Source organism: Schistocerca gregaria, chromosome 2 (genome assembly GCF_023897955.1).
Source record: "Schistocerca gregaria isolate iqSchGreg1 chromosome 2, iqSchGreg1.2, whole genome shotgun sequence".
In the NCBI taxonomy this organism is placed as follows: Eukaryota; Metazoa; Arthropoda; class Insecta; order Orthoptera; family Acrididae; genus Schistocerca; species Schistocerca gregaria.
This window is the reverse complement of record NC_064921.1, coordinates 253,966,073-253,989,055: the sequence shown is the minus strand read 5'-3', so window position 1 is coordinate 253,989,055 and position 22,983 is coordinate 253,966,073. Positions and strand designations below refer to the sequence as shown.

General features: G+C 40.6%; 1 protein-coding gene across 1 annotated transcript in view; it reads left to right on the top strand.

Annotated features, from left to right (window-relative positions):
• The first annotated feature begins 14,153 nt into the window (after positions 1-14,153).
• Positions 14,154-22,983, top strand: part of LOC126335732 (glutamate receptor ionotropic, kainate glr-3-like) — a 64,507-nt gene continuing 55,677 nt past the window's right edge. Inside the window, exon 1 of the mRNA XM_049999188.1 lies at positions 14,154-14,159. Within this exon, the coding sequence (XP_049855145.1) occupies positions 14,154-14,159 (6 nt within the window). The remainder of the gene's footprint in view (positions 14,160-22,983) is intronic.

The following is a 22,983-nucleotide window of genomic DNA, read 5'->3' as shown; positions in this document are numbered from 1 at the left end:
GTTATTGAACGGGTAGTTCAGTACGTAAAGAAGATGGAAATCTATTAATGATGTATGACTGGAGCACGGTAGTAGGGGAAGAAATAGAACAGAATATTACTGCTGAATATGGGCTTGGTAGAAGAAATGAGGGAGGAGAAAGTCCAATCGAGTTTTGCAACAAAGCGCAGTTATTAATAAAGAATACACCATTAAGAAATAAGAAGAATAGGAGGTAAACTTGAGAAAGGCCAGGAGACAGGGTAGTTTCCAAATGGATTACTTTCTGGAAAGACAAACATTCTGCAATCAGATATTGGATTACAACGCGTTTCCAGTTGTAGATATCGATTCGAATCATAATTTAACAATTATGAAGAGTGGACTGAAATTTAAGCGTAAGGATCAGTGTGCAAAGGAATGGAATACTGAATAAGTAAGGAATAATGAGAAGTATTTACAGTTCTCTAAGGCTTAGGTACTGCGATGATGAACATCACAGTAGGCAGTTCAGTTGAAGAGGAATGGTCATCTCTAAGAATTACAGAAATTGGACAAACGAACATAGGTACCAGGAAGGCAACAACAGAGAAAACGTGGGTAACAGATGAAATGATTCAGCTGATCTACAAAAGAAGGAAGTACAAAAAACGGTCAGTGAAGTTCAGGAATACAAAGATATATCACTTAGGAATGAAATTATAAGGGAAGTGCAAAAAAGCTTATGCGTAATGGTTGTAGAAAAAATAAGAAGAAATCGATAAGGAAATGGACTTTTGAAAGAATGATTCAGCATATGGAATAGTCAAGACACGCTTCGATGAAATTAAAAGCAAGGGCGGCAGCATTAAGAATCAATGGGAATTCCACTGCTAAACGCAGGGAAGAGACAAGTTAGGTGGAAAGACCACAGTGAAGATGTCTATGGTGGGGAAGGACTTGTATGATGACATCACTGAGGAAGAAATGGGATTCGAAATGGAAGACTTAGGGGATTCAGTATTCGAGATAATGTGCAATAGATCTTTGGAAGACGTGCGATAAAATAAGGTAGAAGGGATGAAAAAACATACTTTCAGAATTTCTAAAATGAGTGAGGGAAATAGCAACCAAAAGACTTTTCAAACAGGTATGCAAAATCTATAAGGTGGGAAAAATACCATGAGACTTTCGGAAAAATATCAACTACGCACTCCCGAAGATAGCAAGGGCAGATAGATCCACAACTATCGTCACACAATTATCTTAATGGATCGCGCATCCAAGTTACTGACAGGAATAATATATAGAAAAATAGGGAAAAAATGAGGATCCGTTAGATGACGAACAGTTTGACTTTCGGAAAGGTAAGGCCACCAGAGAGGCGGTCCTGACATTGCGATTAATAACGGAAGGTCGTTTTAAGAAAAATCAATACACGTTAAAGTATGCGTTTAAAATTCAGAGCGAAAGTATATCAGTGATAAGAATCGCTGGCGACATTGCAACCCTCAGTGAGAGTAAAAAATTACAGGACATATAGAGTGGAATGAACAATTTAATGAGAACAGAATATGGACTGAGAGCAAAACCGAAGGAAGTCGAAAGCAGTGAGGAGTAGCAGAAACGATATTAGTTATAAATGTTGTAGCGACATTGAATGCTAGGAAGTACACGAAATTAAAGAATTTTGCTATCTTGAAAGTAAAATTAACCATGGCGGACGAAACAATGAGGACACAAAAATCTGATGGCACAGACAAAGAGAAATTACTTGCAAGAGAAGTCTGTTAGTATCAAATGTCAGCCTTATTTTGAAGAAGAAATATCTAGAATGTAAATTTGGAGCACAGTGCTGTATGGTAGGGAATCATGGATTCCGCATAATTTGCAAAAGAAGAGAATCGAAGCGTATGAGATTTATTGATAGAGAAGGATGGACTGATGAGATAAGGAATGAAGAGGAATCGGACAAGCAAGAAATGCGGTTATGTGGGAATCACTGACAAGATAAAGGTGATGGAGTGTGTGTTAACACATCAGGCAATAACTTCCATAGTGCTACAAGTAGCAGTAGAGGGCAAACACTGTAGAGGAAGACAGAGTCTGGAAACATCCAACACAAAAGTGAGAAGGATGTAGGCTGCAAGTGATGCTCTGATATGAAGAGGTTGACAGGAGACAGGAATTCGTCGTGGGCCGCATCAGTCCAGTAAGGAGACTGATGACGCAAGAAAAGGAAGCAGTTAGTAGGAATAGTTATTTTTGTTTTCTGGCTCATTAATACACATCACCAGCAAGGATCCAGACACACTGACCCGGGGCTCATCAAAAGTTATTTCTACATCTGTTAATGATTCTCCACCCAAGATAACATATTTCATCCTCTCCACCAAGAAATTCTCAATCCAGTCACAAATTTCGCTTTATATCCCATATGAACGTACTTTCGACAATAAGCATACGTGTGGCACTGAGTCAAATACTTTTCGGAAGTAGGGAAATACTGCATCCAACTGTCTCGATCCTTCGCTTTCAGTATGTCTTTTAAGTAAAGCGCAACTTGGAATTCGCACGAGCTTTGTTGTCGTAGTGAGTGATATGGAGGAGATATATTTCAACGAGATTAGACAGTGGTTTTGTGGGTAACTTCTGTATCCTTCTTGTAGACAGATATTATGTGTGGTTTTTTTTCCTGTCACTGGGCACGGTTTTTTGTTCGAGAGATCTACCATACTAGGGAACTAACAGAGCTACAAATACTGTGTAGAATGTAGCTGCTATCCTGTTTGGCATAGGGTATTTTTTAATGATAGAGAATTTAGCTGTTTGTCAATTTACTCGCTCTAATATCGGCATCACTTACGAAGTATTGACCATGGTATTCACACCCAAATGTAACCAGAAAAAAATTTAGGGATAACCTCGTTTCGCTAGTATAAACAGTCCCCAATCATAATGTCATCAATGGAGGAGACTATATATACAAGAATGTTTGCAGGTTGTTTGCAGCTCTTGAGGCTCTTTCTCGCAACCACTATCCAAACCGCTCAGTTCTTGTATAAATTTTCTTTTACAGTCCTCTACCTGATTCTTCCGTTATGCACAAATCTTATTCTCTTGTATGTAGGTTGTACGGAGGTGTTTGGTCCTTCGTCCATAGCGTAATTTCATCACATTCCCAGACCAGGCTAAAGGGCGTTTTTCCACATGTTCGTTGATGTGCGTGGAAGTTTTCACTCATTTCCCGATTTCTATATCTGAGATCCTCTCTGGCAAAAAATCCATTTGCTTGGTTTCTGACTTGTTTTTTGTGTTCCCATGATTCTACTCCAAATAAAGACATGGTACTGATTCATATAATCTTTTTTTCTCTTTTTCTAAATTTTATGTGTCCAGAGGATGGAATCCAGCTTACTTATTGCTTGTTTGGCTTGTCCTCTGGCTTTCTTGTTTAATGGAACCCTGAAATGAGATTATAACTCCTAGATACTCGTATTTATACTTTTGACGTATCTCAATAACATTTCCATCTATGGGAGTGTCATAATGTTTACTTCCTATGTAGAGAGATATTTTGTTTTACAATAATCTATTGTTAGTACGGTGTTACTGCAAGTTTCTGTGATTTTCTCCACCATGTACTCTGTATCATAGTCATCTGTAGCCAATGTAAATTGATCATTGGCGAACAGTAAACTTGATAGTGATCCCGATCTTTGTTTAGGCCCATTGCTTACCGTTTGTCATCCATTCTTTAAGATTTCTTGTTTCTAATACTTTGTAAATTTTTGTTACTGCAGCACGTACATCTTATTTATTGTGCTCTTGTCAAGATATCGATAACGATTTTTTGTTGGTTTGGTGGCATATGCTTTAAGTCTACGAAAATCATATGCGGATCTCTCCCCCTGGCTCTTCTTTTTTAAGTTGTCTCTTATTACCTGCACGGGATCGGTTTGCGGTAAATCCATTCTGTTCTTCTCCTATTATGATTTCATTTTCCAGACGTTCTTTTACAATCCGACCATACTGCCAACCCAATGATACGGCCTTCTGACTTGTTTTTTGTGTTCCTAGGATTCTACTCCAAATAAAGAAATGGTACTGATTCATACAATCTTTTTTTGTCTTTTTCTAAATTTTATGTGTCCAGTGGTTGCAACGTTTTTTTTTATGCTTTCTTATGAAATCGTATCACGTATCCTTTCGGGTGGGGGGGGGGGGGGGGAAATCTTCTTGTTTAATCAAACATCTGTTGAAGATAAGTTGAATTACTTTTAGGATGTCCTCTGATGTATTTTTTTATTGACTCAGTGATAAATCTTCCTGGACCTGGGAATCTTCCATTTTTCATTTTTTTATTTATTTTTAATTCTCGCAGTTATACCAAGGAACCATCCCCTCCTTAATAGTATATGATTCTATCTGTAGGAACTCTTCTCGAACTTCTGTGAAAAAATTTTCTTTGTGTAGCACCCATTCTTGCATCTGTATCGGTTGTATATTTATCTTATTCTTCGACTCTTTTCTTATTTTCTTTGCCATTTCACAAGCGATTTTTGATCTTGTTCTTCATATGTATAAATCTACTTCCTCATATTTATATTCTCAGAAGTCATCTCTCGCTTGGATTGTCCTTTGTTCGTCTCTCTTACATCTGTAACATACAGGGCCCAATCATCTTGATCTTTTGTAGCTAATCATTTTTCATATTCCCTCTATTTATCTTGTAACTGCTCTTCCATATTCCGATGTCACTTGCCGCGAACGTAAAGATTGTCTGACCTGTTAATTAATACAACTTGGAATGTAATTCTAGGTCGGATGCAGCATGCCGCTTGTTTCAACGCCGGAATCCGTGAACTAATATTTGTCCTCGATACAGGACGCTGGCTCTGGTGGCCTTGTGACACACAACGGCGGCCTACGTGACTAGCTCCATGTAGCTTACAGAGCAGCAAAGAGGGGACATTCGAGAAGAGCCAAATATGGTTGGCTTTATGCACTAACCGCGTGGTGAGCCACGCACAGAACATCATTGTTTCATCTTCCAGAAGAGCAGTGTTCAAAAGAAGCTGTAGAGCTAGGGCCCTCCAACTCTACTAGGGGCAGCGCAGTGCCAGCAATGAGCGGGTGACGCCGTCTCCATGACACTCGTCAGTAGGTACCGAACTTACGATATTTCACTCGCTCGGCCAATTTGGGACACACAGCAAACTTAGCGAATGAAGAGTCAGTCGGTCATGGATGGGAACTGGTAAATGGGGAAGAGTGCCAGGGGTCCTTCCACGAAATGTACTCACATCCGTACTTACGACATTTCTACCCTGTTTCCTAAGCAGTCCTACCGACTTCCGTATTTTGCACTACTCAAAGCTTGCTTTTCGGCCGCGGTCAGGGAATCAGCAGGCGGCCCTCCACTAGTTAATCGCATCGAATTCGTCGACCGAGGTGAGATTCCTAAGGTCCTCTGTGTTTCTTACTCCGTTTCTTGAGACTACATACTATCTGTTGTGTTAACTGTATTTAGGGATTAGACCTTATGCTTCATAGGCAGCCTCATGTAATATAATTTTAGCTATTCGTAAATAAATTGATAAAGGAATTCTTCAAAAATTGTAGCTTATTTTTTAATTCTTCAAGGGCAGTGTTTACATTTTCTCTGGTTCTTTTATTTTAAGGAAAATTTCCTTCTTTAGCAGCAGATGATCAGTGCTTCATTCCGCTCCTCTGTACACTTTTACATGCACAGTCTGAAGTGGAGATCTTCGGCTTTATCTAATGTTTAAAGTCTCCATTCACGATCTCGGCATATTTCGACCAATCTGTTGCCATTATTCTCTCCAAAATACCACTTTACCTGGTTCTTGCATTTAGGTGTCCAAATAGTATTAGTTCTTTTCTTTCGCTAATATTTGTCAGGAGAGTCATCCTCTGTCCTGAAAGCCGTCTTTAATGCACATTTCAATATCAAAACCAGTGTGATCCTATATATACATTTCCATTTTGGTAACTCGTTCGTTTATTTCTTCCAACTCTTTACGTAGTTTCTCCGGTTTTTGTTTACTGGGAACGATACTCCTGTTTTTTCTCTTCTTGATTCTTCAGTCTCACTGTAACAGGGGACATACTTTCAGATTGCTTATGCCATGTCCCTTTTTTTGGTCTCAGCGAGGACAGCTACGTCCGTCTTATACTTATCTGATTGTTCGAAGACCTCTTCTTTCTTAGTATTTAACGTATGTGTTCCTTGTTCCTCTACTCAAAGTCTGTTTTCGTTTACTTGTTCCTTTTACATTTTTGGTCCTATTCTAACGCTTTCTTTGAGGTTCATTTTCAGGTTAGCGTTTCTCGAGAAGACGGGGTTCAGGCCCATCGTTCCAACCTCCTACTGGAAGGGCAGGGTGACTGCATATGTTTCCTTACATACAGAATGTAGATCACGTTACTCTTACTTACTTCCTGTCACTGGGTTTAAACGCTTATGTTTATCTATCCTATAATGTAGTACATTGCATTTAGCCTTCGTGGGTTTGGAAATTTAATATCCAGTATTGTCAACATTAATCTGTCACCGTAGCTAAATGGTCAGCGTTTGTGACTACAATACGGTTCAGTTCTCAGTATTGTCAGGAGTTTATCCATGGTGGGAGACTTGATACGAGGTGCACTCAGCCTGTTATTACGCCAATTGAGGAGCTATATGAATGACAAGAAGCAGTTCCAAGGTCAGGGAAACTTATAGTTTCCGGGAGAGCAGTCTCCTGACCACAGGTCCTTACTTACTGCTTCCGAATTACGCCATTGTCAGTGGATGACACGGGGTGCAGTTGATGCTGAATGACCCCAGAGCTGGAAGTCTTAGTAGTAAGTAAATGGACATAATGTAGCCTAACTGGGTCACACATAAGTACCTCCAAGGTTTCAGAAGACGGCCACATGGAGACTACGAGATACACAGGAAATTGACACACATCAGCTGACAGACGAATCTCCAAGTTTCGATTCGTTTCCATGTTTTGCATAAATCGGTGAAGATGGGTTATAGCTTGGTTTCTTTGATACTACCATGGGCGATTTCCTCTACACTCATTGTGTACTCAACTAGTGCTTCGTCTCTAATTATCAAGTTGCCAAAGAGACGTAAGAAGCTTACTTTTCTTCTTTCCGCGCACCCAAAATATTGTACAGATAAATAATACAGACGCTGGAAATACAGCGATCTTCAACAACAGGTAACTAAAAATCTGTAACGGGAATTTCCGAACACCATGTTCAAAACAAGTTCATACCCTGATGAAGAAACATCACTGCTGCAGACATAAAGTGGATAGGAAAGTAATATGTTTTCATGAATCAGGTAGCACCACAGTAAAACTGACCTTACGCGAAGGATAAAATGAAAGAGATCATTGTAGTAAGTATATAAATGTCCTATTCTGAGTATTGAAAAACCTGCGCTAAATGTTGACTTACTGATTCATTTTTCAAACATTACAGCAGCAGACGTTCAGTAAAAAGTTTGTTGGATTTGCAAATACAAGGCAAAGAGTGAACCAGTGTTTCGTATGAAAAAATCCGAAAACTTCACAGCTTCTCATGAAAGCAGGTGCTTCACTTTTAGCGTTGCTATTTTATAGGTCAACTGACTTCGTACAATGCTTTTCCGAGAAATAGACAGAATTTCACAAGCTAGCTTCTGGAAAATGTGTAAAATGCACATCAATTGTTACCATAATTTCCCCATTGGATCACACATGTCTTTAAATATTTGTATACACATGACACTAATTATTACAAATAGAAATGATGTTGCAATAATTGCAACACTGTCTTATAATGTGGTAATTCATTCCTTCAGGGATAATTTATAATGGGAGATCAGATTCCAAAGTTTTTCAATTGCCAATATACTTTTTATTTATAAACACATTTCCATTTACTATATGTCTATAGTCACAATTTTTTAGTAGTCAGACTACCGGTTCCGGTCAATAATGACCATCTTCAGAGCTGATCTATACAAAATGTCCTAATAAATTGACGCCATATATTAGAACATGTTTTTATAAAGCATATCTGAAGATGGGAAGATGGTCATTATAGACCGAAGCCGGTAATATGACAACAACAAAATTGTAGCCATAGACGTATAGTAAAGGAAATTTATTCTGTATTCGAGCCACTGTTCAATTCGCGAACATGTTGCAGCTTATGACACAAACACATCGCTTCACTATGAGTACACATGCGATTCTGTGGTAACGACGAAGCGTCGGCAATCGTCACTAGGAAGTTTTATTCGCAGATGAAACATTTCCACAACGAGGTGTAAAATACACTGAATGCACTACCCCCAATGGGTGCTAATTACACGTACCATGAGCAATATAATTAACACTAGTTCGCATACTGTATATCGGATGGACGTCGTATCTGCAGGGTTTCTTTTTCAGGACTCAACAATTACTCTACTTTTAAGAGGCATTAAGACCGGGATAATGATATACACTAAGGTCATCGCGAGAAAGTTCCTACCAATATGAACAATTATGTATTGTTGTTGTTGTTGTCTTCAGTCCTGAGACTGGTTTGATGCAGCTCTCCATGCTACTCTATCCTGTGCAAGCTGCTTCATCTCCCAGTACCTACTGCAACCTACATCCTTCTGAATCTGCTTAGTGTACTCATCTCTCGGTCTCCCTCTACGATTTTTACCCTCCACGCTGCCCTCCAATGCTAAATTTGTGATCCCTTGATGCCTCAAAACATGTCCTACCAACCGATCCCTTCTTCTAGTCAAGTTGTGCCACAAACTTCTCTTCTCCCCAATCCTATTCAATACCTCCTCATTAGTTACGTGATCTATCCACCTTATCTTCAGTATTCTTCTGTAGCACCACATTTCGAAAGCTTCTATTCTCTTCTTGTCCAAACTAGTTATCGTCCATGTTTCACTTCCATACATGGCTACACTCCAAACAAATACTTTCAGAAACGACTTCCTGATACATAAATCTATATTCGATGTTAACAAATTTCTCTTCTTTAGAAACGCTTTCCTTGCCATTGCCAGTCTACATTTTATATCCTCTCTACTTCGACCATCATCAGTTATTTTACTTCCTAAATAGCAAAACTCCTTTACTACTTTAAGTGTCTCATTTCCTAATCTAATTCCCTCAGCATCACCCGATTTAATTTGACTACATTCCATTATCCTCGTTTTGCTTTTGTTAATGTTCATCTTATATCCTCCTTTCAAGACACTGTCCATTCCGTTCAACTGCTCTTCCAAGTCCTTTGCCGTCTCTGACAGAATTACAATATCATCGGCGAACCTCAAAGTTTTTACTTCGTCTCCATGAATTTTAATACCTACTCCAAATTTTTCTTTTGTTTCCTTTACTGCTTGCTCAATATACAGATTGACTAACATCGGGGAGAGGCTACAACCCTGTCTCACTCCTTTCCCAACCACTGCTTCCCTTTCATGCCCCTCGACTCTTATGACTGCCATCTGGTTTCTGTACAAATTATAAATAGCCTTTCGCTCCCTGTATTTTACCCCTGCCATCTTTAGAATTTGAAAACGAGTATTCCAGTCAACATTGTCAAAAGCTTTCTCTAAGTCTACAAATGCTAGAAACGTAGGTTTGCCTTTTCTTAATCTTTCTTCTAAGATAAGTCGTAAGGTCAGTATTGCCTCACGTGTTCCAACATTTCGACGGAATCCAAACTGATCCTCCCCGAGGTCTGCATCTACCAGTTTTTCCATTCGTCTGTAAAGAATTCGCGTTAGTATTTTGCAGCCGTGGCTTATTAAACTGATAGTTCGGTAATTTTCACATCTGTCAGCACCTGCTTTCTTTGGGATTGGAATTATTATATTCTTCTTGAAGTCTGAGGGTATTTCGCCTGTCTCATACATCTTGCTCACCAGCTGGTAGAGTTTTGTCATGACTGGCTCACCCAAGGCCGTCAGTAGTTCTAATGGAATGTTGTCTACTCCGGGGGCCTTGTTTCGACTCAGGTCTTTCAGTGCTCTGTCAAACTCTTCACGCAGTATCGTATCTCCCATTTCGTCTTCATCTACATCCTCTTCTATTTCCATAATATTGTCCTCAAGTACATCGCCCTTGTATAAACCTTCTATATACTCTTTCCACCTTTCTGCCTTCCCTTCTTTGCTTAGAACTGGGCTGCCATCTGAGCTCTTGATATTCATACACGTGGTTCTCTTTTCTCCAAAGGTCTCTTTAATTTTCCTGTAGGCAGTATCTATCTTACCCCTAGTGAGATAAGCTTCTACATCCTTACATTTGTCCTCTAGCCATCCCTGTTTAGCCATTTTGCACTTCCCGTCAATCTCATTTTTGAGACGTTTGTATTCCTTTTTGCCTGCTTCATTTACTGCATTTTTATATTTTCTCCTTTCATCAATTAAATTCAATATTTCTTCTGTTACCCAAGGATTTCTAGCAGCCCTCGTCTTTGTACCTACTTTATCCTCTGCTGCCTTCACTACTACATCCCTCAGAGCTACCCATTCTTCTTCTACTGTATTTCTTTCCCCTATTCGTGTCAATTGTTCCCTTATGCTCTCTCTGAAACTCTGTACAACCTCTGGTTCTTTCAGTTTATCCAGGTCCCATCTCCTTAATTTCCCACATTTTTGCAGTTTCTTCAGTTTTAATCTACAGGTCATAACCAATAGATTGTGGTCAGAGTCTACATCTGCCCCTGGAAATGTCTTACAACTTAAAACCTGGTTCCTAAATCTCTGTCTTACCATTATATAATCTATCTGATACCTTTTAGTATCTCCAGGGTTCTTCCACGTATACAACCTTCTTTCATGATTCTTAAACCAAGTGTTAGCTATGATTAAGTTGTGCTCTGTGCAAAATTCTACTAGGCGGCTTCCTCTTTCATTTCTTAGCCCCAATCCATATTCACCTACTATGTTTCCTTCTCTCCCTTTTCCTACACTCGAATTCCAGTCACCCATTACTATTAAATTTTCGTCTCCCTTCACTATCTGAATAATTTCTTTTATTTCATCGTACATTTCTTCAATTTCTTCATCATCTGCAGAGCTAGTTGGCATATAAACTTGTACTACTGTAGTAGGTGTGGGCTTCGTATCTATCTTGGCCACAATAATGCGTTCACTATGCTGTTTGTAGTAGCTTACCCGCATTCCTATTTTTCTATTCATTATTAAACCTACTCCTGCATTACCCCTATTTGATTTTGTGTTTATAACCCTGTAGTCACCTGACCAGAAGTCTTGTTCCTCCTGCCACCGAACTTCACTAATTCCCACTATATCTAACTTTAACCTATCCATTTCCCTTTTTAAATTTTCTAACCTACATGTCCGATTAAGGGATCTGACATTCCACGCTCCGATCCGTAGAACGCCAGTTTTCTTTCTCCTGATAACGACATCCTCCTGAGTAGTCCCCGCCCGGAGATCCGAATGGGGGACTATTTTACCTCCGGAATATTTTACCCAAGAGGATGCCATCATCATTTAATCATACAGTAAAGCTGCATGTCCTCGGGAAAAATTACGGCTGTAGTTTCCCCTTGCTTTCAGCCGTTCGCAGTACCAGCACAGCAAGGCCGTTTTGGTTAATGTTGCAAGGCCAGATCAGTCAATCATCCAGACTGTTGCCCCTGCAACTACTGAAAAGGCAGCTGCCCCTCTTCAGGAACCACACGTTTGTCTGGCCTCTCAACAGATACCCCTCCGTTGTGGTTGCACCTACGGTACGGCCATCTGTATCTCTGAGGCACGCAAGCCTCCCCACCAACGGCAAGGTCCATGGTTCATGGGGGGGGGGGGGGGGGGGGGGTATTATAAAAGTAATTTTTTATGTAGGACATCTGAGAAAAATTATGATCATACAGCGTATCGAGTGAAATTTGTGGCTGAATTGGTAGGGAGGACACAACATGATATCTTGGGTGGCGAGTTATCGGTGGGTGAAGCACTTTCAGGCGTATCTTCGGACCCTTGCTGTTCATCTGATATAGTAATGAACTGACAAATGCTATCCGTTTTGACCTTCTATCTTTTGCAGCTGATTCAGCTATCTCTAACAAAGTACTATCTGAAACGAAGTGCACAAATATTTGGTCACATATTGCTAATAATTCAAAGTGGTGAAAACAATGGGAACTTGTCTTAAATGTCCCGTAATGTAAAACTGTGCACTTCGCAAAATCTAGAAACTTATTATACTATGAGAACAACAACAATGAATCACAGCTGAATTGAGACAACTTATACAAACACTTGGGTTAAACAGCTTGTGGAGACAGGACATGGAATCACCACAAACGCTAAATCATAGGTAAATCAGGTGGCAAAACTTCAGTTCATTGGTAGGATACTGGGCAAATGTAGTCAGCCTACGACGAAGATTGATTGTAAAACATCGGTACGTTGCATCGTAGAATATTGCTCAGGTGTGTGGGACTCATTCGAAATAGGATTAAATGGGGTATTGAACACGTACGAAGAAAAGCGGTAGAAACAATCAAAGTTTTGTTTGACACACTGAAGAGCATCATGGTAATGATGAAAAAATAGAGGTGGTAGTCGCTTGAAGATAGATGTGAACGATCTGTGAAAAGCTGTTTACAGAGTTTCATGAACGAATATTAACTGATTAACGTAAGAATACTCCACATGCTTTTACATAACAATCCTCCAGGACAGCGATGTCTACTACGGCGCACACAAACATATTTCAGCAGTATTTCTTCCTGCTTTCCATAGGCGGCCGCGGTGGCCGTGCGGTTCTGGCGCTGCAGTCCGGAACCGCGGGGCTGCTACGGTCGCAGGTTCGAATCCTGCCTCGGGCGTGGCTGTGTGTGCTGTCCTTAGGTTAGTTAGGTTTAAGTAGTTCTAAGTTCTAGGGGACTTATGACCTAAGATGTTGAGTCCCATAGTGCTCAGAGCAATTTTTGCTCTCCATACGCGAATCGCACAGGAAGGAACTCTGCCTGATACGTGGTACAACGACATGACATACAATATACAGTGTTTCACAGAGTACGGGTGTAGATGTAGATTGTATCGAGGTATGAAATTATCTTGAATTTCGTATACACTCCAGTAAAACAGGACATTTTATTAATAGCGACAGGATATATACAAATTACTGGGATAGGACGGGGTAACAGTGGAGAAAATATCAGAGGAACCAGGAACGAAGAGTATTTTAGTTTGATAATGAAGATGGACAGAGAAGGAAAAGTCAGAAGATACCAAAGAAAATAAAAGAAAGTACTGGACAGCATCCTTATGCACCCATTCTTTCACAGTCTCTTGGCCTATGCAAAGCAAATGTTGCGGTTTTAGTCGCTGTCAAAAATTATGTAACAAGTAACTAAGGACGAAGTGTACGAAAATGTCTATTCGATTTCACTATTCATTTAAGAAGCAAATTTGTGGAAACTATTCAAAGATGAAAATCTATCATACTTGCTGAACACGATTCACTACCTGTGTACCACATTCATTGAAGCACTCATATCGCAAAAGTGGAGAACAGTATTCGTATTACGTTGATGAATCGTAGCGGAAACCATACGCCGACTATTAAAACAGTGGACCTTATTCTGACAAAAATGGCTTCAAATCCCTGTGCTCATTAAATTAATTTCAAGCATATAGTATTATGTTTCTTTTAGCAGGCCCATAGTCGATTGCTTCCGCAGCCCTAGTTGTTCACAGACACGATATGATTGTCGACTGGGCGTTATACTCAACCATAAGAGAAGAATCTGCTGATCTAAGCACACTTATTCGATATGGCAGTCTTGATATTAACGCAGAAATTGCTACATTAGTGAAAGATCTTTGTATCGCTAAGTTATATTTCTTGTGTGTCAAATTCATTTCTGGTATTCAAATTACTAGTAGATACTAGTTATCAGATTTGCTTTTCGAAAATCGCTTGTTGTGAAAATACTTGTGTAGAAAATGATTTTTTGAATATCCTCCAGACACGCTAAGGAAGTCGAGAACCCTAATGGACTTGCTCAGACAAATGGCAACATATCATCAGACGGGGATGCTGCAGCATACATTCCAAAAGAACTTTATTCACAGTTGTTCAGGCATGCCGTTGTTCATTGTGCCAAACAAAGATTTGCTCTTCAAGGCATCGAACATGTCGGTAAGTGAAATATGTTTTTATGTTCAAGCATTGTTCTTTTGCAGACGTTGATGACGACTTGAAAAATAAATGTTCGAAATATGTATTTAAACTACCGTCATAATACATTGGTCTGGAAATATTTGCTTTGCATATATTCACATTTTCCCCATTCCGTCTTTTATTCTAACGTGCCTAGGTTTTTGTAACGTCACTAACTGATCATCTTAATCTTGTACTGGATTAGGAAAGGAAATGAACAAGCATGAAGGGTAAAAATAAACAAACATTACCCACTTGAGTTCTTCTTTTCTTGGTTCGAGTCTACCTAAGACTTTCTAGGATTTTGAGTCCATCTTGATGCAAACACATCTTGTTTTCAATTTCCCGAACTAGTTTCGACGATATACCGACATTTTAGTGTATTTCTTTATTCTAAACCATGAAAACAATAAGGCATAATGATGATGAAAGGTAATCAGAATGGCCAGTAAGATTCAACTAAAGAGTCTGGAAGCTCAGAGGCAGAACACATAGGCAACATAACAGGCCACATACCACATGAAAAAGGAAGCAGATAGTACGCATATAAGAATAAAATAGCACATAGAACTGCAAATAAAATCAAGAAACAAGAGATTACAACAACACGCATAACAAATAACACAAAACAAGACAGACTACGATCAGACAAAAGAACTATAGACAAATTCAGAAATTCAGGAAGGTGTCAACTAATAAGCAACACTATTAATCCCAGTATATAAGAGAAACATGCAGAAATTCCCGAAAACGGTACACAGAACGCATGAAAGATGTAAAGAGTGACATCTTTCATTCCCCTTTCGCAGATCACTTAATAAATGAAAACCACCAGCCCACAAGTAATGAAACGGATCTACACATTGTAAGCCATCTACTCTTTTCGTATAGTGACCTGAATACATGAAGATATGTCTTCAGAACAATGCCCTGATAGTATAAACTTCTTTGCATCCAGTTTTGGCCCAAAGAATAATTTGTAATGTAACCTGACCTTCATAAACATATCCAAGAACAGGATGTGCTTACCTTGCGCAACGGAAGTAAATGGTGCACAAATGAATACCTGAGTACAACCATTCTCACTCATGGCAGTGTCATAATCTTACTCAAAGATTCATTTCGAAACCAAACCTGAAATATAAAGATGTACCACAACCACATCGGGCATTGTCTGATAAAGAGCAAGCTGTCTCACAGTCTCCGCATCACTACTTACTTTGTAAGCTGTAAGGCACGTAAAGAGCAGAAGAAAGGTTTCTGCTCTTTACAGTTTTGAAAAGGCTTACACTGGGTGTAGTTTTGCCTTACATTGCGCAACATTCCTACTAGAGCTAGGTTTTTGATTACAGTTCGTACTTGATGTTAGTTCCAGATTGTGAAATAAATGCAAAACCACATAAGTAGTTGCATCTTGAGACACGAATTTCGTAAGTGACAGAGGGTAGAAAATAAATCGTAGAAGCTTCAGTTAATAATTTAAGATCATTATGACTCAGTCCATAACCATTGATACATGAAACAGGACATACTCTCAGTCGCAGCATGTAGTGCCGTAAAATACTGGCTTTCAGCTTCTCACCTCTCTAAACAATTAATTGTTGAAAAGAAAAATGCAAAAATATGTTAACAGATATAAATACACAAACGAATCTGCTCCAGCTAAGGAGGAAGTCTTAAGAACAACGTTAAGATAGAAGCGGCATAACGCCGCTTGCGGGAAGCCGGTCGGAAACCCAGTCAGGAACAGAACAGAATGACTTGTTCCTCGTTCAAAGGAGCCCACAAAACAGATCAGGGAGCTCACACAGACCCTTGATTGGCATGCACTTGCAGCCTCAAAGTACTCTCTAGTAGTCTTTGCCTTTACTCGACTAGTCAAAAACTGTGATACCTTAAGTAATAGATTACTTGGCACAAAACATCTTTGGAACACGGTTGCGGTCATAATTTGCAGAAGGACGAATACATTGAATGTTAGCAGTCTGACCGGCAGATTTCAACATTCTGAAGCACACCAATTGCATATACCATTAATTAACATTAGAAGTCAACTATTATATACAAAAGGCTCTTGTGGAAGATAAAACGGTAACAAATGAACGTTCAACATGTCGAAACAACACATCCCTTAGTGCTTTAAAAGAACTGACACGCAACACGGAACGGAAATAAAACACACACACACACACACACACACACACACACGCACTCACACACACACAGTAGTAATTGCTCCGCTCCACCCTGACCAATATCTAATAAACAGGACTTGTTAGATGTCCCACTGTACCTTTCAAACTCTTCACGATTTGCGATAGCTTTCGCGACACACGTCAACTGCAAGATGGTGTAATATTTGAATTACTGACAAAGTTAAAGTTTTGGTTTTTCTCGAATTCGGTCAGCCAACGAGAGCTCACGACGGAATGCGCTATAACCCAGTGCCCACCAAAACTGTTCTCACTAGACAGCCGCAGGTTTCATTTTCACAATACAAATATTTTCAAGTTCATATTTTAGATTTTGTTAATGACAACTGCTCATTCCTTTGCAGGTGACTTACTGTACGTCTAAAAACACAACAATCGTAGAAACATGCGATGACTATAAGATAAAAAAGGTAGTATAGGACTATTCGCACATGTGTCTGGAGTCAAACAGTGCAACATATTGTAACGGTTTTCGTCATCTAATGTAACTATTAATATTTATGTTCTATAATAAGGAGACACGCTGAAGAAACAAAACGTGTTTGCATCAAAGGGGACCCACAATCCCCTTATCGTAAAAATAAATTTAGTTTATTTACATGATTTTAACAGTTTTAATACAGTATACTAACTAAAAAGTATTTTAAAAATTCATTCAAATGTTAATTTAACACAACTGTTATTTACCTCCGTGTTGTGAGAAGAAATAAATTCTTCGATGGACCTAGTGTCGTAGTACCGTTGCTATTCACAATATACATAAATGACCTTGCGGATGACATCGGAAGTTTACTGAGGTTTTTTGCGGATGATGCTGTGGTATATCGAGAGGTTGTAACAATGGAAAAATGTACTGAAATGCAGGAGGATCTGCAGCGAATTGACGCATGGTGCAGGGAATGGCAATTGAATCTCAATGTACACAAATGTAAAGTTCTGCGAATACATAGAAACAAAGATCCCTTATCATTTAGCTACAATATAGCGGGTCAGCAACTGGAAGCAGTTAATTTCATAAATTATCTGGGAGTACGCATTAGGAGTGATTTAAAATGGAATGATCATATAAAGTTGATTGTCGGTAAAGCAGATGCCAGACTGAGATTCATTGGAAGAATACTAAGGAAATGCAATCCGAAAACAAAGGAAGTAGGTTACAGTACGCTTGTTCGCCCACTGCTTGAATACTGCTCAGCAGCATGGGATCCGTACCAGATAAGGTTGATAGAAGAGATAGAGAAGATCCACATGAGAGCAGCGCGCTTCTTTACAGGATCATTTAGTAATCGCGAAAGCGTTACGAAGATGATACAGTATACTAACTAAAAAGTATTTTAAAAATTCATTCAAATGTTAATTTAACACAACTGTTATTTACCTCCGTGTTGTGAGAAGAAATAAATTCTTCGATGGACCTAGTGTCGTAGTACCGTTGCTATTCACAATATACATAAATGACCTTGCGGATGACATCGGAAGTTTACTGAGGTTTTTTGCGGATGATGCTGTGGAAGACTCTGCAGGAGAGACGCTCAGTAGCTCGGTTCGGGCTTTTGTTGAAGTTTCGAGAACATACCTTCACCGAGGACTGAAACAGTACATTGCTCCCTCCTACGTATATCTCGCGAAGAGACCATGAGATAAAATCAGAGAGCCCACACGGAGGTATACCGACAATGTATCTTTCCACGAACAATACGAGACTGGAATAGAAGGGAGAACCGATAGAGGTACTTAAGGTACCCTCCGCCACACACCGTCAGGTGGCTTGCGGAGTATGGATGTAGATATAGAGATGTAGATTTGAGTAAGCTACAGGCACTAATACCAGTCATATTCCTTATCTTACCATTCCACCTTCTATCACTCCCTCGTCCAGGTGTGCTGGACAAGTTTTATGCCCACTGTCTTTCCAGGCTGTGATTTAAATGTCCAGCGTGTTTGATTGCCTTGCACGTTACACACTGTGCTTTACGTGTTACCTACAACTTCCCATCCAAACCCTAACAGCTATTCCATACTGTCACCAGCCATCCTAGAAATCACAAATACTACCCAGGCAACAGTAAAATAATGTGTGACTTCAATGGTCAAGAATGTGGAATCGCGATCTCACATTTCAATATGAGCTTTGTCTGACTAGACCGCAACTTTAAAATGTGCTATAACCGGTTGTCGATTTTGATAGCAATCATCTTCAGATAATAAAATTCGCTACAGAGTGTAGCACTTCACGTTGCACGGTCAAGTACTGGTCCACTAATAATAATGTCGTGTGACGAGGGCCTCCCGTCGGATAGTCCGACCGCCGGGTGCAAGTCTTTCGGTTTGACGCCACTTCGGCGACTTGCGCATCGATGGGGATGAATTGATGATCATTAGGACAACACAACACCCAGTCCCTGAGCGGAGAAAATCTCCGACCCAGTCGGCAATCGAACCCGGGCCATGAGGATTGAAAGTCTGTCGCGCTGACCACTCAGCTACCGGGGGCGGACACTGATCCATTTAAACAGTTATAATGACTCGGTACATGATTTTCATTGTGTGACACGTTAAACTCTGTGACCATTTATTATGATAGGATGATGATTAGTAGCACAATCGAAACCGAGCATATCATTTTATAAACTCGCAACCTAGACAAATAAAGTTTATATAACACAAACTTTATTTGTTTTAAACTACACTCCTGGAAATTGAAATAAGAACACCGTGAATTCATTGTCCCACGAAGGGGAAACTTTATTGACACATTCCTGGGGTCAGATACATCACATGATCACACTGACAGAGCCACAGGCACATACACACAGGCAACAGAGCATGCACAATGTCGGCACTAGTACAGTGTATATCCACCTTTCGCAGCAATGCAGGCTGCTATTCTCCCATGGAGACGATCGTAGAGATGCTGGATGTAGTCCTGTGGAACGGCTTGCCATGCCATTTCCACCTGGCGCCTCAGTTGGACCAGCGTTCGTGCTGGACGTGCAGACCGTGTGAGACGACGCTTCATCCAGTCCCAAACATGCTCAATGGGGGACAGATCCGGAGATCTTGCTGGCCAGGGTAGTTGACTTACACCTTCTAGAGCACGTTGGGTGGCATGGGATACATGCGGACGTGCATTGTCCTGTTGGAACAGCAAGTTCCCTTGCCGGTCTAGGAATGGTAGAACGATGGGTTCGATGACGGTTTGGATGTACCGTGCACTATTCAGTGTCCCCTCGACGATCACCAGAGGTGTACGGCCAGTGTAGGAGATCACTCCCCACACCATGATGCCGGGTGTTGGCCCTGTGTGCCTCGGTCGTATGCAGTCCTGATTGTGGCGCTCACCTGCACGCCGCCAAACACGTATACGACCATCATTGGCAGCAAGGCAGAAGCGACTCTCATCGCTGAAGACGACACGTCTCCATTCGTCCCTCCATTCACGCCTGTCTCGACACCACTGGAGGCGGGCTGCACGATGTTGGGGCGTGAGCGGAAGACGGCCTAACGGTGTGCGGGACCGTAGCCCAGCTTCATGGAGACGGTTGCGAATGGTCCTCGCCGATACCCTAGGAGCAACAGTGTCCCTAATTTGCTGGGAAGTGGCGGTGCGGTCCCCTACGGCACTGCGTAGGATCCTACGGTCTTGGCGTGCATCCGTGCGTCGCTGCGGTCCGTTCCCAGGTCGACGGGCACGTGCACCTTCCGCCGACCACTGGCGACAACATCGATGTACTGTGGAGACCTCAGTCCCCACGTGTTGAGCAATTCGGCGGTACGTCCACCCGGCCTCCCGCATGCCCACTATACGCTCTCGCTCAAAGTCCGTCAACTGCACATACGGTTCACGTCCACGCTGTCGCGGCATGCTACCAGTGTTAAAGACTGCGATGGAGCTCCGTATGCCACGGCAAACTGGCTGACACTGACGGCGGCGGTGCACAAATGCTGCGCAGCTAGTGCCATTCGACGGCCAACACCGCGGTTCCTGGTGTTTCCGCTGTGCCATGCGTGTGATCATTGCTTGTACAGCCCTCTCGCAGTGTCCGGAGCAAGTATGGTGGGTCTGACACACCGGTGTCAATGTGTTCTTTTTTCCATTTCCAGGAGTGTATCTATAAGCCTCTCCCTTGCCACCCTCAGCTCCATCACAACCCATCGGTATTAATGTCATCGGAACTGCCTTCAGTGACCTTAGGGACTTCTAATACTTCATATTTCACGGTAATGTCAGTACTTCGAATGTCTTTACATGTTACTTCTGTTTTGCCCCTAAGCCCACTTAATATGTTTCGTAATTTTTATATACTACAGCTATTGCACTCCCATGTCCACCTCTACCATCACTGAAGCGTCATCGGAACTGCCAATCGCACTAGCTACTCCGAAAATTATGGATTAGACGCTAGTATCGGTCGCTTTCGATTATTTTTACATGTAACCTCCTTCCAACCACCACTTCTAAGTATAATAGGGATGTATTAATCGACAACATGTTCACCTAAATAGTAATCCGGCTGTGTGCTAAGATTCGTAGAATTTACTCCAGCCATATCGGAGCGTTGCTCACATGCCAGTCGCTTCTCTCCCCTACCCTAAAACATCCCTAAGAATTTTAGGGTGACTTAGTCACACATAAGAGCGTTCGATAAGTTTCAACGAGCAGAACAAACTAACGGTAACTTGTTAGTCAAAATATATCATTTCACAGCGACGCTACTGTACCAAAAACCGTATAGCAAAATATCTTCGCTCTTTCCTACGGCATATCTAGACGGGAACTGTATTCTAAGATACCTTCCAGGAGGACTAGACACTGAAGTACGGCCATTTTTATAGCAGGAACTTCGAGAACGTTTGCATTATCAAATGGGAATTACGAAAGAGCTCTTCTGAGTCTTGGATCTCACAAACAGGTTTCAAGAACTAATCATAGGCCACATAAATCACGATTTTGGCCATGTTTGCACCTTTTATGCAAAAAAAGGCATCTGCAAGATATCCCGTGTCACGTCAACATCAAAATTGTGATATCACCAAACAACAATACTACTGCCTCCAACGGAGCGGAAATTCTAGGCTAATAAAGTGGAAGCACTTACGGAGGAAAAGTATCATGCCAATATTTCAATCGAAAGACCGCTCGCTGTGAAGAAAAGAACTATTTCCTACGGAAGAGAGTCTCCACAAAATGTCTCAGAGATAGGTCACTTTGCGAGCGACGTAACCTGATGGACATTCCTAACTCGTGGATGAAAAGACCGAATTTTGAACTGGACGAGGAGAACAGAACAGCGTTGATGAACAGAACGTCAGGTACCACAATAAGCATCAACCATGCATTACATCTAGAATGGAAGCTATTACCTGACGCAAGAAACAATAATCGTGCCTCGATTATAGAACAATATGTTTATTACACACTAAAGATGAAAACACAATAACGAGAAATTGCATCATGAACCTAGTGGAAGAACACCATGATATTAGAAAAAACACAACATATAAAAGATGGATGAATGATTTCCTGCTAATTGCATTATCAACAGAAAGAAAATGAATTGTTTGACTTTTTTAAAATTTTTGCTAAAAAAAGTTTCAGTTTTCACCGTAAAATTATTCATCAACGAAAAATTTTGATTTTCAGTGTGTTTATGTCTAAAGAAGAGTTACCAAATGAGAAGAACAATTTATTTCAACAGAAGCATTCGTCACCTCCACCAGAAGTGCTTATATGTCCTCAATTAATTAATTTATTTTTAAAAATTTTTTGTAGTTGTCAGTTCTCGTGATCTTTTGAATTTTAGAAGTAATAAAGTTCTGTTTAAATTTTTAGAACAGTGAAGACTCCAATATAAACCTCGAGTGACGTTTTAGTGAACGAAGAAATTTTATTTATTTATTTTTCTTCGTTTCTTTAAGAACAACTTTGAGTTTCCCAAGAGCATTGAAGTTTCAAAGAAGACATTACACCTAAAAAATAAAAGGACTTAAGAGATAGCAGAATGACAGAATCTTACCGATAACAAGTCATTTCTGGCATTAAAGTGAGACGATAGAGGCTGGACGACAAACAATGTCGTTAGAGCACTTGTCCAAGAAAGGGAAACGTCCTAGGCTCGATTTCTGGTCCGGAAAACAGTACTGATCTGCTAAAATTTCCCCATTTAAGGAGATCGAAATTAACTAACTTTAAATGATTTCGGTAATAGTATATATTTCTTCGAGACTGAGTATCACGCTGTTACAAGCACAGAGTGGGTCTTTAATCTTGCATACTCGCCTCGTGTAATTCCAAAAGAAATCCGTTGGAACTCGATTACTCGATAAATAGTACAATTCTCAAGGCTGTCAATTCAACTAAGTACCGGGTGTTAAAATTACGAACAACTTCAGTTGGAAGGACCACATAGATAATATTGTCGGGAAGGCGAGCCAAAGGTTGCGTTTCATTGGCAGGACACTTAGAAGATGCAACAAGTCCACTAAAGAGACAGCTTACACTACACTCGTTCGTCCTCTGTTAGAATATTGCTGCGCGGTGTGGGATCCTTACCAGGTGGGATTGACGGAGGACATCGAAAGGGTGCAAA